General features: G+C 35.2%; 1 protein-coding gene and 1 pseudogene across 3 annotated transcripts; one reads left to right on the top strand and one right to left on the bottom strand.

The window, feature by feature from the left end:
* The first annotated feature begins 1,248 nt into the window (after positions 1–1,248).
* On the top strand, positions 1,249–6,792 carry LOC130808688 (protein NEOXANTHIN-DEFICIENT 1). Of its 3 annotated transcripts, none has more exons than XM_057674142.1 (11): positions 1,249–1,521; positions 1,899–2,031; positions 2,698–2,781; positions 2,898–2,961; positions 3,629–3,675; positions 4,324–4,378; positions 4,507–4,545; positions 4,829–5,000; positions 5,423–5,486; positions 5,665–5,721; positions 5,962–6,792. In XM_057674142.1, exons 2-11 carry the CDS (start codon positions 1,964–1,966, stop codon positions 6,194–6,196), a joined length of 885 nt encoding a protein of 294 aa, XP_057530125.1. In that variant the 5' UTR covers positions 1,249–1,521; positions 1,899–1,963; the 3' UTR covers positions 6,197–6,792. The 3 variants fall into 3 exon arrangements, with proteins under 3 accessions (XP_057530125.1, XP_057530126.1, XP_057530124.1); XM_057674143.1 differs by having other exon boundaries at positions 1,250–1,521; positions 1,813–2,031; positions 5,962–6,791; XM_057674141.1 differs by having other exon boundaries at positions 1,250–2,031; positions 5,962–6,791.
* Positions 6,415–15,990, bottom strand: LOC130808687 (serine carboxypeptidase-like 45; annotated as a pseudogene).
* Between the last annotated feature and the right edge of the window lie 890 nt (positions 15,991–16,880).

Below are 16,880 nucleotides of genomic sequence, written 5' to 3'. Positions count from 1 at the left end.
AGCCCAATGGGGTCTCGTGTGAGGGGGCATGTTAGAATATATAACATATCTTGGGGCCTCAACCATCAGCTTAAGCTTTTGGTTGAGTTGGTTCCTTGACAACTACTACTAGTTATCAATAAAAAATAAGTTAATTATCCAAAAGCTAATAAAAAATATCCTAAAATAATTTTTATTTTGATTATCAATCATTTAATAACACATTCTTTATTCATAAAAAAAAAGTTCTTTATTTATTTGAGTAACAAGTTTAAATCTTAATTATGAAACAAGGTCTTGAAGACTTTATTAGTCCTCAGAATAAGAATATCATTATCCAAAGTCTTGAAGAGAGTATTAAGTGAAGACTAACCAATCATGTGGAGTTATATGATAACAAGAGTCTTATATGGAGTCTATAAAATTGAAGATTTTAGTTACTATTCAAGTGTGCTCTTTATAAATTGTTAATAATAAATTAATATATGTTTGATCCACTTAAAATAAATTCATCTATTATTTATTTTTAAATAAACCTACTTATTAAGTATGTTTGCTAAGAATAAACCGAACTATTGTTTATAATAATCTTTAAAACTTCTTTGTAAGTCAAGAATTAAAAATAAACAATAGTTGAGTTTAGTTTCAGCTATTATACCGAATATGTGAATTTATTAAAATAAACAATAATTGTGTTTATTTTTAGTAGATCGAGTAAAGATTAATTTTTTTTGTAATTTTCCCTTATAAATTGAGTCAAAATCATATTAATATTAATACACTTGTAAATTCAGAGTATGAAGTGAGTATGCAAATAAAATGTAAAATTACAAAAAAATCGTATATGAGTCTAAATAATGAACTATAGATAAAAATTGGTAAAAATCTAATATGATAAAATTTAAAGATTGAAATTTGAGTTTAACAATATTGATGCTCTAATAGTAAAGAACTCCCTCCATCCCATTGAATTTGCATTAATTTTGTTTTTTTGGTCCATTCTACTTAATTTGCACCATTTTTATTTTTGGACAAATGCTCACCACTTTCTTTTAATCTCGTCCATATATTTTAACTATATTTTAATTTCATCTACACAATTCATTCTTGTTTTTCGGTTACTATCACTTTCTTAAAAATAACTCGACTTCTTTTTAATGCAAGGAAAAAAAACAGGGTAGTATATCCACATGACATATTGAAGAAAGCAAGAGCGGACCAATGAAGCAGTGATAATAATATTAGAGATATCCTCATCAGATAACAATAATTCTCATAATCTTAATACTCCTAGAAGATAAATTATAAAAAGGAAATACCACGTATCTGACCCTTCATTCCAATCTCAGTTCAGCTGTGCTCATGTCACTCTTCACTCTACCCTTTTAATTTCTAGTTTCTCTTCAACTCTTTCTACCATTTTTCCTGTTTCTTCTCTACCCAACCAAATCTTACTGGAATTAGCATCTACCCATCTTAGAAAAATGCCCAATTAAGTAATTAACCCATTTCATCAGTCTTCTATCTGATTCGAATTTCGAGGTACTACTATTCTATTCTTGTAATTCTTTTATTTCTTTCTTCATTTATGGTCAACAATTTACTCACATTTCACATTCATCTCATATATTTTTGTAGTTCCTACTTTTCACATTAGAAACTTCTAGATTCAGTTCATTCTTTCAGTTTTTACTGTTCACCGCCGCAATTCTTTTCATATTAATTATTAACCAACTTGCTACTATTTTATACTTATCAACAAATCTAGCTAATTATTAAAGTTTCCATTTTTGAATACTTCAAAGCTACCCATTTGGTTTTGTTTATGGTAAGGTTGGAGAATCTCCGAAATTTAATACTACAATAGAGGGAAAACCTTCGAGACCAATTCGATCCTCCATTTGGGTTTTAATTTTCAGGGAAATTAACGATCTCTATAAAAGCAATTCAAATAGGATTTGATTCTTTAGTCGGTTGAGTAAAAATGGAAGTTGCGGCAGAAACAAAAACCACTACAGGTTATGGAAAACCTCCTTGGAGGTTCACAGGCAGGCTAGTTTCTTCAACTTTTTTTTTCGTTTTTCTTTGGTTCATATAGCGCACTCTATTTTTTTTGATTGAAATCAAAGTGTTTGGCAAACGACTAATAGTTAGTAGCAGATAAAGTGGCTAATTTAATCAGCTGATTTTATTAATTGGTGAGCTAATTTTAAATCACTACTGTGAGCAGCTTGTTCAATAACATTAATTGTATCAATATGTTGTTCAACCAGCTAGTTTAACAAACGTTAGTATTGGCTTATTTAATTACTCAATCCTTTATTTGTACCAAAATAAGCTAAAGGGTTGTTTGGTTCATAGTTTTTTGCTTAGCTTTTTGTTTGGTTTTTAACTTTTGGCTTGTTGGTTGGTCAAACGGCCAAAAACAATGTTTGATTGCCAAAAAATGCTACTCGAGTTATTTTTTTCTGTTGGTTTTTGGCTTGTCGACTCTTTTTTTCTCTAATAAACAACCAAAAACTGATACCTAAATTTATCAAATATCTTCATTCAATTAGCTTAAAAACCAACAAAAATAATCAACATTTCCAACTGGTCAAACAAGCCACGAATTACCAAACATCCTAAAATTATAAATTATTCAATAAGCTATTAGCAATTTTGGCAAACACCCACAATTGTTTTAATTAAAAGTTTGTGTGGGTTTATGTTTTACAGGGCAGTGTATCAATTACATCTAGTTAAATCTGAAGTGGCTCGAGCACTTATTCCTAAAGACTTCAGATTAGTTGAAGCTTTTGGGTATTTCTCATTTTTTTCTGTTTAATTATTTTTGATGCATGAACATAAATTTCTTTCTATTCCTTGCTAAATTCTATCACTGTAGGAAATAACAAAGTATTGATTGGAAAATACAGATATACACTTGGTGGGTTCTTTTTAGCTAACTATGATCATAGCCCTGCTGGAGTCTTTGACGAGGTTCCTTCTTTTCTTTTTTCAATTTCACCTTCTTGCTTACTCAAATTCTAGTTTACTTATCCATACCCTTACAAATAGTACATAAACTTGGATTAAACAAAACTTTTGAGATTTGTAAATAAAATGGTATTTTTTCAATTACAAAGATAAGTCTATGTGCCATTAGATTAAAATAATTGATTCATATACATAAAAAGTAGAATATATATATTTTCTCCGTTCATTATACTTGCTACTGATAGTGATATTTTTCCGTACAACATGTCATTATTTTAGAACCAAAGAAGTTATATATACATGTGATTTGCAAATTGATATTTTTATCTACTCCTAACTCTTATTTTTTATATTATCTTTACATTACACAAAATGGTTGTAAAATGTTTTTAGTATAAGCAATTTTTTTAATTTTTATTACATAGTAAACCGGTGAAAAAAATTATGTGAGATTTAAATTTATAATCTTTTATAAAAAATGATACTTATTTTTCAACCGAAATAAAACTGATTCTTAATTTAATCGGTTTAAGATTAGATAGTTAGCAGAAAAATAGTGAAAAGATGCCACCTAGACAAGTTTGTGCATATTTAAAAACTAGTCCGTTTGGAAAAGTGCACTTAACGTGGTACTGTGTTGATTTTTTTTGTCCTTGTTGGCTTCTTCTAGTTAGTGGTGATTGCGGGTATTGTTTGGAATCCACCGACATCTTGCGCGTATGTTCTTCCCACCCAACTTTTTTTCTGGTTTATCTTTACTTTTTCTTGTTCTTTTAACTAATCAAACCAAAACAAAAGAAAAGAAGATACTAAGGAGTTGTTGGTTATTACATAACAACTTTAAGCTACCCAATAACACTTCCAAGTCATTATTGAGCTTTTGAATATATATTGAGTCTACAATCATCGGCTTAAACAAGAGAATATAGCATATTTAGAAGTTATAATTATAAACTTAAGCTGATGGTTATAGCCATATAATATGTATATATTCTACCATATTCATAAAATGTTGGCATTTGTGATTACAGTCTGGCGGAATATTCATAAAGTATGTGAATACAATTGCTTTGATCATCTTTAGTGTTCTTAGCAATGAAAAATTGGTTGAAAGAAAAAAAAATATAATCGAGAGTAAATTATAGAGTATATATATATATTATATTTTAAAGTTTTAATCATTGATTGAGTTGGTTCCTTAATATGGTATCAGACGTCAATGCTTGTCACAGATTATAATCACATTCACAAGTGAAAATTTAGTTCGGGCTTGAACCATCAACTTAAGATTTTTGGTTGAATGTGAATCAGTGTGCTTTGAATTTGAGGCTCTCAATCATTCTATTGTGGATTTTTCTTAAACAGATGGGCGTCTAAGGTTCTTGTGAACAGCAACGAGGCATGTTTCCATGGACGAAGGGTAAGAGACTAAGAGTTAGCCCATCTTGATATCAAGAATACACCTTGTTGTTTCAACGAGTGTGATTGTTACGATATTTGTCGTTTCATTTATGGGTGCTGTTGATCTCATTATGTTCAACTTTGTAGGAAGTCGGGCTTCCAAGCCATGTCGCACGGTTCACCAAGGTGACTTCAACTAAAACTTCAGTCTTGTGTTTTCGAAAACCGACAAAAGTTAATTGCTGCATATCCTTCCTGGATAGCCCATTCAAGCTGCTGGCTGCTGGGCAGTGTTTTGAATTGGTTCAGAATGTAATTAGCTGTGGATTCTGTGTTTTCGAGTGATGTTCGGGAGCCTAATAAACAGTAGGAAACGAGACACCAACCTAGGAGATATAAACTCGATGATGATTTCTAGTTTTAAATCTATGAGTGTTATCTTATATAACTCCCGTTCTGTCCAGAGCAGAGACTCGCAGCAGATACAGGACGCAGGGAAAGCAGAGTTAATCGCTTCCTGAACATGATTGGTTTCGGTCCAGCCACAGCTGGTTTGAGATTTCGTATGGATACCCAAGTGACTAAAATAACTGTGCCCACACCTGTAACTGAGGAATTCAGTATCAATCTTTTGAGTCCTGGTAAGCTTATCTCCTTATCATTGGAATCTCTATAGGCATGCAGCTGATGTAATACCAGTACTAATATCTCCGAAAAAGAAAAATCTAGGCCCGAGCCTATTTAGGTCATATCTACGGTCATTTGATTAAAAAAACCCTTTTAGATTGAATTGTGTATCATATAACATGGAAAAACGACAACAAAGATACTTGATTGGTCCACCTTATACTAATATTCTGAATTCGCTTCTGATATACATGATACCATTTCATGCTCCTAATAATGATCTTACATACGTGGTTTCAAGACTTACAAATCATGAAGAACGATTTCGGGAAGATTGTTTAGAGCTTGTTGTTTAAACAGTTTGTTCCTGCTTCTTTTATTCCTGATTATCATGGTTTTAATTCAACGTTTATTGTTTGTGTTTTGGCCTATTTAGCCCCCGAAGAGAATTCCAAAATGTGGTTAGGTCCACGTATCAAATTGTCACTTCCAAGCTTTAGGTAAATCATCTGATTTCATAATGTAATTATTAGAGTATATAACATATTTTGGTGCCTCAACCATCAACTTAAGCTTTTGGTTGAGTTGGTTCCTTGACACAGCATCAGAACGTAGCGTGACAAAAATAAAATGTTCCTTCTTCATAGATCTAAAGGTTTTCATCTGCTGATATTGTAGTGGACGGACAGAGTATAATCCCAATCTTTTAAAATACTCTTGCCAAATGGAGTGCAGGTATGCTTTTCCTACAATCCTTGTCTCTCCATCTTATGATTTGCATACATTAACAAGCTCCATGGACCAACTAAACTTGGTAACCAAAGAACTTCATTTACGTTATTGATTGTCTTCTCGAGTCAACCATTATAGAATTATCCGACAGAAAAGGAGATTTTTTAACCGTGAGAAACTCTGACACATAAAGTGTTTCAACAACGTTTTGCGTTTCTCTAAGAAAGGAGCTTCTAATTACAGGGTACGAGTCATTCGACCACTAAAGATATTTAGGTCGTCTCCTACAACAGATATCGGTGCTGAAGAACAGGCTGTTGAAAACCAGAATTCAAGTTCTACAAATCAAGCTATGGAAAAGACTAAAGATTACAGAAGACGGTTGAGTCTCTCCGTGATGCTATCAAATCCTATATTGGCTTTGGAATTCAATTGCATGAACATGAATGTTGAAAATCCTCTTATTATTTCCCAATGAAATAATTATTGAACTTTATTTTGATATGTGACACCTTAGATCTCGATTTGTTCTTGAAAAAACGGTTACTAGCACAATTTTGATCGGAATGACAGATAAAACAATGATCTAACTTTTCTTACAGGGTACATAATTCACAAGTAGCCTTAAATTGAAATGTCCTACTTACAGTTATATTTGTCGTCTCCGTCGGATTGATGACTGATTGAAGTAGTAGATCAAAATACTTCAGGCAGAGACTTGGCCTCCAAAAAGGATTTAAACAGCACAAGGGATCTCTCAGGCTGTGAAAATGGAGCTTCATGAGATGCACCCCTTGTTGTGGCAAATGATAGGATATCTCCGTGCACCTCCGTCCAACCGCCAACCTGCACATGACGACAGTATAGCCAAATTTTACTTTTTTTAGTCGAGAGTAGAAGTGTTCAACGGGTTGGGGTGGGGCGTGTTGAAATACTGTGACTTGAACACTACTTCGCGGGGCGCGTAATTCTCCGCGGGGCGCGGAGTTGCTTCTGATCTCACTCTGCGGCTCGCGTAATGACGGTTTCTTGGCACGTTTTTGGCCGGTTACTCTTAGTTTTTGACGGTTTTTTGTATTTTCTTAACCTAATTTCTTTTTATTATGAGGTATACTATATAAAGGCCTCATGTAATTAGAATTAAGGAGAGATGCAACGCAAAACACAAAATGAGGAAAACTAAGAGAGAGTTTGGAGAGCCATTGTTGTGGTTTCTCATGTTCATTTTGTAATCTCCCTGTTTATAGTGAAAAGTTTATTCTCGGTGCCGGTGGATGTAGCTATCACGTTGATAGTGAACCACGTTAATTTCTCGGTGTGATTTTCTTTATTGTTTGTTTGAATCTTTATTGTTTCATTATTGTTTTTCGATCTTTGCTTCCGCTGTCGCACAACAATTGGCATCAAGAGCTCAGGTTTAATCCTAGGAAGAGTTTTTGAAGGAAACTATGGTAGGAGATTCTACAATAAGGATTGAGAAATTTAATGGGAAGAATAGCTTTGGGCTATGGCAGATTAAGATGAAGGCGTTATTAAAACAGTTGCAGATTTGGCGTCCGTTGATCCCAAAGAGTGCGGCGTCTACGTCGGGATCTGGAAACGGATGGACTGATGAACAGTTAGTAGTGATGGAAGAGAAGGCTCATTCTACCATCTTACTATGTCTTGATGATCATATCATCACGGAGGTTGCTGATCAGGAGACGGCCGCAGAATTATGGTTAAAATTGGAGTCACTATACATGACAAAATCTTTAACCAACAAATTACTACTGAAACAGCGGTTGTTTAGCCTCAGGATGCAGTCAGGTACGCCATTAAGGGATCATCTAGAAAATCTTAATTCTATTTTACTAGATTTGCGTGATTTAGAAGTTAAGATTGATGATGAGGATGCAGCGTTAATATTGCTTGTTTCTCTACCGAATAGTTATGAGAACTTTGTGGAGTCTTTTGTAGTTGGCAAAGACTCGTTGACTCTAGAAGAAGTGAAGGCAATACTTTATACTAGGGAGTTGCGTCAAAAGGCAACAGGTGATAATGAGAATTATGGCAGTGGGTTAGTTGTTAGGTCGGGTAGAAATTCTAGAAAGAATAAGGGATTTAACAATAGTAACGGTGCTAGGTCGGATACTTGTAATAGTAGAGATGGGTCTAGCAACACTAAGACCATAATATGTTATCACTGTCAGGAACCAGGACATTTTAAGTCTAAATGTCCAGAATTAAAGAATAAATCTCAGGCCACAGTAGTCGAAAGTAAACAGAACAAGAGCTATGATTCGGAGGAAGATTTAGCATTGATTAGTTGTGTTGAGTCTAGTGATTGGTTGATAGCTGGATTCTTGATTCTGGTAGTTCGTTCCATATGAGTCCTCGTCGGGATTGGTTTGATACTTATGAGTCTTGTTTTTTGGCTTCAGTTACGATTGCTAACGGTACTCCATGTGAAGTAGTAGGTATTGGTTCCATGAGACTTCGGACTAGTGATGGGAGAAGGGTTACTTTGACTAAGGTGAGGCATGTTCCTGCATTGGAGAAGAACTTGATATCGCTTGGGACCTTAGATGATTTGGGCCTCAAGGGTGAGTTTAGCAATGGGGAAGTGAGTGTCTTTAAGGGTTCGGATTTGATACTTAAGGGTGTCAAGGTGAAATCCCTGTATGTCTTTCAGGGTGTTACGCTGCCTAGTTCTGCTGTTAGTGCTTCTACTTGTCACCAGGAGATGACAATTTATGATAGGTATGGTCATATGGGTGAAAGTAGAGGGCTGGAATTGTCCATTGAGAATCGTCTTACAAGTGTCAAGGATGCCTACCTTGAGGAAGACAAGCATTGTGTGTTTGGGTTTAAACACGGGTGTGAGCTTAGCATTGAAGCTCATGATCACTTGTATGGTAAGATGGTTAGTTGGCTACATTTGGATAGTTCGTTTTGTGAATTTGTTATGTTCTGTGTTTTAGGTATTTTGTGGCATCATACCTATGGGATAACACCATTGCAGAACGGTGTTACAGGAATAGCAAATTGAACCTTGTTAGGGGGAGTCTTATGCATGCTCTCTGATACTTGGTTGTTGAGTAGATACTGGATTAGTTTGTTCGATCGGGGTTTACACACGGGATTAGAGGTGCCTAGTATGTGTGTGGTGTGGCTCAGTAGGGTATCGTGCTATCTATATTTGGAGTCTTGTTAGGGCTTTGGTGTGTTGTTGTGTATTTTGCAGCAGCCGGTTATGGTGATAGTGGTACCGAGTTTGAGGTGGGGTATGAGGTTAACTCCTCATCCATCTCTGTTCCACCCCAGATTGATGGTGTTGATGCTACCCCAGGTATCTCTCTGACTGTGATTTCTGGTGCTATCTTTATCTCTGTGGATAGTTTAAAGGAGTCAGTACAGGGAACATTCTGCCGATCTAAAGGGTTTCAAGAAAAGCCTATATGTGTTATCGAGAAGTCTAATAGGTTGGTTGTAGGGAGTGTTGTTTTGGTTGCTATAAGTGTGGAAGGTTATGCATTGAACCTTGTGGGATTGGCAAGGTTGGTAGCCATTTTTGTGGAGTCACTTGGACCTCCAACTTATGAGCACATTGTAGAGTATAGTGAGCGGGCGCAGTGGCTTGCTATGACTTTACGTATGAGCAGAGTGTGGGAACTGTTGTATGGACTGGTAGTGTTACTTAGCTCAATTACATCACCTCATTTTGAGACTAAGTCGGTCTACATGTCTAGAGTAATGGTTCGGTGTTTGAAGTATGCTGTGATGTGTACTTGTTTTGCGCATGCCAGAAGTGTCATTTGCAGGTTTGTGACTCAACCTGAGTGGGGGCACTGGCAGGTAGAGATTTGTTCTCTCTACGGTTTGCTTGGATCAGCTGTTGTGTTTCTTATGTACGGGAATGATACTAAGTGTTTGTTACATTGGTTGAAGCTTGGGTTGTGTTCGCTGAGTTTGATTATGTCTTGATCTCGGTGATGGTTCTTTGTGATCAACCTTGGTTGGCTTTTGTGTACTACGATTGTGTGTTTAGTGATCAGGTACTTGATGTTCGGGAGAAGCACAGTGTGGTCAGATTTCATTCGGAATGCACGTACATGAAGATAGAGGTAAAGAAGGTAGGATAGTCTGACAGTCCTAGTAGATTCTTTACTATGCTGGATTCATTAGCATAGGCCCTTAGGGGCGGTGTGAGGGAGCTCACAGGTGGAGGTGTGCACAACCTCAAGGTGGAGCTTGCCTCGTGTACTCGTGATGCAGGTGGAGCATTATGAGTGAACTTGTGATGCTAGTTGAGCGTTATGAGTTGTTATACTTGGAAACGAGTATGTGATGGGTCTTAGTTGAAGACTTATCGGGATGGGTCTTGGTTGGAGACTTGTCAGGATGTATGGCTTATGCTTGAGCTTTGCATCGGGTTTTGGCTTGAGAATGGTTTTGCTTCACTATGGTTTGATGAGGTAGTGGTTGGCTACGTGTTCTCGTCAAGGTGGAGATTGTTGAAATACTGTGACTTGAACACTACTCCGCGGGGCGCGGAGCTTGGTCAGATTGTGCTTCGCGGGGCGCGGAGTTGCTTCTGATCTCACTCTGCGGCTCGCGTAATGGCGGTTTCTTGGCACGTTTTTGGCCGGTTACTCTTAGTTTTTGACGGTTTTTTGTATTTTCTTAACCTAATTCCTTTTTATTATGAAGTATACTATATAAAGGCCTCAAGTAATTAGAATTAAGGAGAGATGCAACGCAAAACACAAAGTGAGGAAAACTAAGAGAGAAAAAGCTTGGAGAGCCATTGTTGTGGTTTCTCATGTTCATCTTGTAATCTCCCTGTTTATAGTGAAAAGTTTATTCTCGGTGCCGGTGGATGTAGCTATCACGTTGATAGTGAACCACGTTAATTTCTCGGTGTGATTTTCTTTATTGTTTGTTTGAATCTTTATTGTTTCATTATTGTTTTTCGATCTTTGCTTCCGCTGTCGCACAACAGGGCGGGTCGAGTCAAAGCCGGTTTATACTCGACCCATTTTGACCGTTTTTTGGAAGTTCATATAATAGTTTTTTTTATTCTACTTTATGGCTCATTGGGTCGACCCACCTATGTATATAATAATATTATAAAAAAATACATAAAAAAAAAGCACAAATTCTTTATTGAGACTGTTTCATCGTGAGACGGTCAAGGGGAGGGGGATTCGATCCTTTCTGTAGGTTGTGAAAATCGGACTCTTGTCACAAGGGTGAAAGATAAAGCTTGATTCTCGGCAAAAGTAATTTATTCGGATAACAAACTGACCTGCATCCCCACAAACCAAACTCTGTAAGGAACAGATGTGTTAAGTTTTAGCTCATCGGCTAGCCGTTTAACCTGTGTTCAACTTCCAGTCAAAGGTATAACTGAATCTTGATCCCCACTGTCATTGCAATGAAAAAGGGGAAACAAATAATCACACAGACATCAAACATGAAAAAAAGGACTATGAGAATATGATTCAGAGGACTAATACCTGCAAATCAGTACAGGAATTCCTGCCTTTATTAGATCACCTATTATATGTATTGTTGGTTGCTCTAGGTCAAGAAGCTCATAATCAAGAATTCTGTTAAGCATGAAAAAAAAACATGCATATCAATATCCTACATCAATTTACACCAATTTGACACAAAGGGCGTGTTTGATGAATAACTTTTTGGTTTTTCGTCTTTTTGGTTGGTGAAACGACCAAAAGAGTTTGGCTTTTTGACGCTTTTTTTTTTCTTATAAACATCCAACAACCAACAATTAATTTTTACTAGACATCTCCATAATAGCCAGCTTAAACAACTAATTTTTAGCCGTTCAAACCAGGCAATGGCTCCATCTAACAGTTATTTGCCAAACAGACTCAAAATGTGGTAGAAACAAAAGATAGAAACTTTTTTAGTTAACAAGATGTCAGTCAAGCTACTAGTGTAAATGATGAGAAAACAATACTTGCTACAAACCGTCCATGAATCAACCTTTACAAGACGAGCATTCAAAGCGTGTTGGACATCTTTCCGATTCAAATATCTCGTTGTTTCATCCTCCACACAAACATCTATCGGTTCCCCAACTTGCTGTCGCACACACAAAATACCAAGCTTGAAAAGATTCAAAATACAATTCAGCAGATAAGGAGATAACGAGCTCGAAACAATGATAGTACGACTATGGGGAGTAAGGAATTTAGATTGCGAGAATATAGAGGGCAAGCAAACGTCCAAGGTAACATCATATTTGTCAACAAATCTGCTGGTTTCTCGGCTCACCAAGCTCATAACTTTGGAGCACATTGGTGAAACGAATCCTCAGTAGAATTCCCCAACATAACGAGAGTAGTTACAAGCAGACGTAAACACATTGTAGGTGGAATCAGATATAAATCCGTGCGACCAGAAATACTCTGCCCGCGAATTAAAATCAGTAGTAAACTCTAGAACTGGATTGCCTAACTGCACTTATCAATGCAGATAAACTTAATATAGGCAGGCATCATATCCATTGCAAAAGAAGATAGATGATGTAGGTTGTTACTTACTGCAATTCCTTTCAAGTTGAATAATTTTTCCTTTTGGTTGAATTGGAGCATGAGTTCAGCTAGTTGGGGAACATAATGACCTGTTTAATTGTGGCCATACAGATTATTCAGATTGTAGATTAATCTTGTTTGATCTAGGGGTGGATTTAGAAAATTTGTTAAGTGGGGTCACACTACAATTGTCAAAAACAATTAGGTCATTTTGCACATTTCGGTAGTAAATTTGGCATATTTATCAATTTTATGAAGCAAAAATCTTAATTTTGAAAATTAAAGTGGGGTCAAGTGACATCATTGTTCACTATTAAGCAATTCCACAAGTAAAAAAATAGAATTTCAGTTCATTTATCATATCACAATGCCCGGTGAATCTGATTGTCTCTTGGTACCAAACACCATCTGCAACTTCATGAAGCACACAAGTTTTAATAAATTATTATAATACAGTCTATTATAAACAAAAATCAAATAATTATGAATCTTTGGCTCCTTAATAAAGGACCTAAGTAAAAAAATGGAATTCTTTACATAAAATTAAGGGACAAAAGCACAGAAGTTAAGCTCATCACACACGCACAACAGTAGGCAAAATCATCTTCATACCAGCATTAAGCTATGATGCAAGTTTAAGGATATTTTTTCTGTTAAATTAGGCTGGACTTATTGTGAATGCCAGCATATTAACGGGGGAACACAAGTGCACACACTTCATAAGCCAAGGAGATATATACCATCCCAAAACCATATGGCAATGGGAAGAAGGTCTCTAATAGCTTATAAAGCGTGCACACTATTTTTAATTTATCGATGTGAGATAACTCATCCCAACACCCCCCCTCACATGCGAACCCCCGTCAAGTTCGCATGTGGGAGTAATCAATTAGGGTAGAAACGCCATTCTTTTCGAACCTACCATTTTTTAAAATTATTGATCGAACCATCGGCTCGGATACCATGTCAAGGAACCAACTCAACCAAAAGCTTAAGCTTATGGTTGAAGCCCCAGGATATGTTATATACTCTAACACGCCCCCTCACACGAGAGCCCTTTGGGCTAGAAGTGTGGATGCAACACATGTTCTCCTCATACATGGTGCTCAATATTCCACTTTGAATGAGGGGTGGTTGAGATTCGAACCCGTGACCTTTTGTCACATTGGCTTCTGATACCATGTCAAGGAACCAACTCAACCAAAAGCTTAAGCTTATAATTGAGGTTTTCATTCAGTGTTACTTATGTTTAAATTAAAACTCCCCTTGGACGATGTAATGATCAGGTCACATGCTTCGCTAATATCCTCGCAAATGGCAAAATTAAAAAAAGCGACTATGGTCAATTTTTGGGCTATACTTGGGCAAATTTAAAACAAATGACGAATTTAAACGGCAAATTAACTAGCGAATTATGTTTACAGAATGATTAACCAAATAAAAGGGGTGCAATGAACTTGAGTATGAATGATTTGTTTCTTTTTCCTTACAACACTTCTTGCAACACACATTATGAATACAATTTTTAACGGATGATGATATCTCTACTTATACAACAACAACAATGTCTGAGCGTTAACATCCCTACAACTTACTATATACCGAGACGACTATATTTTTTGTTCAAGTTAAACTTATAAATAATGTAAAAGTCAAAGAAATTTGTGTATAAAAAACACATATGACATATATAATAGGAGTATTACTGTTATTACTGCTAATTAAAAGGAAAGAAAGTTACCAGCATAGCTTTCCCCAGTAATAAACAAGCTTTTGTTCTGGTACTGTGGGAACTTGATGAGCCATTTTTGCAGAAACTCAAGATTGTCCCTGGCTATTTTTATTTTTTACATTTTTTTTGGGAGACCAAGAAACCAAAGGTAGAAATAAAAATCTGTCAATATGGAAGCTTTCCTTGTAATTAGAAAAAATAAACGCATATTAAAAAAATTAAAAGACAATAAAGGATCAAAAGACAAAGAAATTGAAAAAGGTAAAGAAGAAGAAAAAAGAAACCAAAAATTATTGAAGTTGACACAACTTGAAAAAGGCATAAAATAACATAGGTCTTGCAGATAAGATTCCACATTTAGTAGTGTGAGAAAGTTAAATATAGGTCTTGCAGGTAATATTGTTAATGATCACGGCCGTCTTGAAAAATTTTAAAATTTAGGCGCGCTATCTAAACTTTTAATTTGTACTTTTTATTTATAATAAATATATTTATTTTATTAATAAATTTAACATATTTTTTTTTATTAACTTTTTCGTATACGGGAGGAAAAGGGAGTCATGTGCAGTCGATCATCTCGCAGACCCTCAGAGACTCTTCTGTTAACGAACATCTTAACAGTTATAATTGTCCAATGATATGTTATATGCTTTATTTGTATCGTCCCCTTAAGAAATTTGAACTTGTGACATGGGGTTTTGACACAACAAAAAAATGACAGTTTGAAACATATAAAATGAATGATGAAAATACCTGTGGTATGATCATTTGCAGTTTGATAGTCAGAAAGATTAGTTGAATAAGAGAAACCGACTCCAGCTGGGGTTTCCAAATACAGCATATTTGCTTCTGCAAAAACAGTCCACTACTTAAAACAACAGAATCATGAGAAATTTTTTTACAACTTTTTATGGATTACTTAATATAGTATCAAAGCTAATATAATAAAAGTTTTATGTATTTGAATTTCATCCGCCCTATTTCAAGTGTAATATCTAGTATCATATGCTGGGAGGGCATGTATTCCATTTAGGAATCTACTCTAAAGGGAACTCTTGCTTGAAGAGATATGATAATGGATATATAATTGTTAGAGTATATAACATATCTTGGAGTCTCAACCATCAGCTTAAGCTTTTGGTTGAGTTGGTCTCTTGACATGGTATCAGAAGCCAACGTGAGAGGTCACGGGTTCGAATCTCAACCACCCCTCATTTAAAGTGGAATATTCAGCGCCTATGCGCATCCACACTTCTAGCCCAATGGGGTTTCGTGTGAGGGCGCGTGTTAGAGTATATAACATATCTTGGAGTCTTAACCATCAGCTTAAGCTTTTGGTTGAGACTCCAAGATATGTTATATACTCTAACAATAATATATTGTGAAATTACAATCGCCAGCTTAAGCATTTGGTTGGTTCTCGACAAAATACACTATGAACCCAACAATATGTTCCAAACAGAGCATGTAATTCATGCAGAAAACACAGAATTAATAGAGAAAACAAAATTAAAAACCTTTATTCCAGCTAAAGTGATTAGTGGTAAGGGCATTTTGGGTAGGGCGAAAAGGACCATTTTCAGAGAATGCACCAACTCCAAGGGAAGAACAACCAGGTCCACCATTAAGCCAAAGAACAAGGGGTTTAGACAAAGGGTGAGATTCAGCCTCTACAAAGTAATAGAAAAGAGATTTGTGGTTGTTAGTTTCAACATATCCTGAAAATTGCTGGAATTTTACTGAAGGTTGCCCTGGTAAACTTGTTATTTTATCATTATTATTTACTACCATTAAACTTCCAACTTTGAATACTTGTAGTACAAGGACTAGTATTGCTATTACTTCTTTTGCCATTGTTTTGTTTGGTAGGAAATTCATGCTTCTTCCACTTGGTGACTTGGGTTTTTTTCAAAAGATTTGTGTTTAGAGAAAGAGAATAGAGACGTTGGCCTGGATTGAATAATTGAGAAGTGGAGTATATAGCATGTACCAGTGTTGCTTCTTATGGGCACTCTCTGACCCACAATACAGTTATATACTATACTCCATGCTCCCTTCTTTTCTTAAGATTTTGGAATTTTTTGTCTTAAGTAATGTTTGAAAAATCTCAAGTGAAAACTCTCAGGCACGTGGGTCATTTTTTTATTATCAGAGATTCTATAAAAATAATAATAAAATAAAATAGTTAATAGAATCGTCAATAATGTTAGTAATTGTACTTGTTTTATACAAAATTTTATAATAGCTAATAGCTAATAGAATAACTAATATAGACATATATAGTCAACAAAATCGTTGTCATTCTAAATGCTTTATTGTTGCCCGCTAAAATCTAATACTAGAATGGAAATTATAATTTTTTTGAGACAATTAAACTTTTTACTTTTTTTTTGGAACAACTAAATTCATTTTTATTCTCTCACTATCTGCTCTATCTCCTTGTGGAATAGAAAAGAAAAAAAAGGGTTTTTTTTAAGAGGGAAAAAAAAAGGGTGTTTCCAGAAATTAAAATTGTCAACCTAATTTAGAGGGAGCATATGAAAAGGAATTGGAGTATCATATGTGAAAAAAGTATGCGTCACTACGCTGTATGCAAAAGTGCATATACCAAAAAAGATACTCCGTATACGTCTATAGGAGTACATAATCTACTTCCATGATATCGCTCAATATCTTCATTAAATTTAAAGAAAGCCCGTCTTTTACTATTTATTAATTACTTTAATTTATAATTTAGAGTAGTATGTATCATTAGTCATTAGTAATGAAATACTCATATTTTTTATTTTACTCTTATTCTGCTCCTTTGAATTTGCTACTGAAAGTGATATTTTTTTTATAACATTAATAGCATTTGAGTCGCAAACTTCAAGGGGAAGAGTTGT

Source organism: Amaranthus tricolor, chromosome 3 (assembly GCF_026212465.1).
Source record: "Amaranthus tricolor cultivar Red isolate AtriRed21 chromosome 3, ASM2621246v1, whole genome shotgun sequence".
NCBI lineage: Eukaryota > Viridiplantae > Streptophyta > Magnoliopsida > Caryophyllales > Amaranthaceae > Amaranthus > Amaranthus tricolor.
The sequence above is the reverse complement of the archived record's forward strand: the minus strand, read 5'-3'. Positions and strand labels throughout refer to the sequence as shown.

Bases quoted from the DNA above. Each gene is read 5' to 3' on its own strand.
- LOC130808688 (XM_057674142.1), top strand. From the start codon at position 1,964: ATGGAAGTTGCGGCAGAAACAAAAACCACTACAGGTTATGGAAAACCT. The intron at 2,032-2,697 runs GCTAGTTTCTTC...TATGTTTTACAG, and splicing joins CCTTGGAGGTTCACAGGCAG to GGCAGTGTATCAATTACATC. The intron at 3,676-4,323 runs GTATGTTCTTCC...TTTCTTAAACAG, and splicing joins AATCCACCGACATCTTGCGC to ATGGGCGTCTAAGGTTCTTG.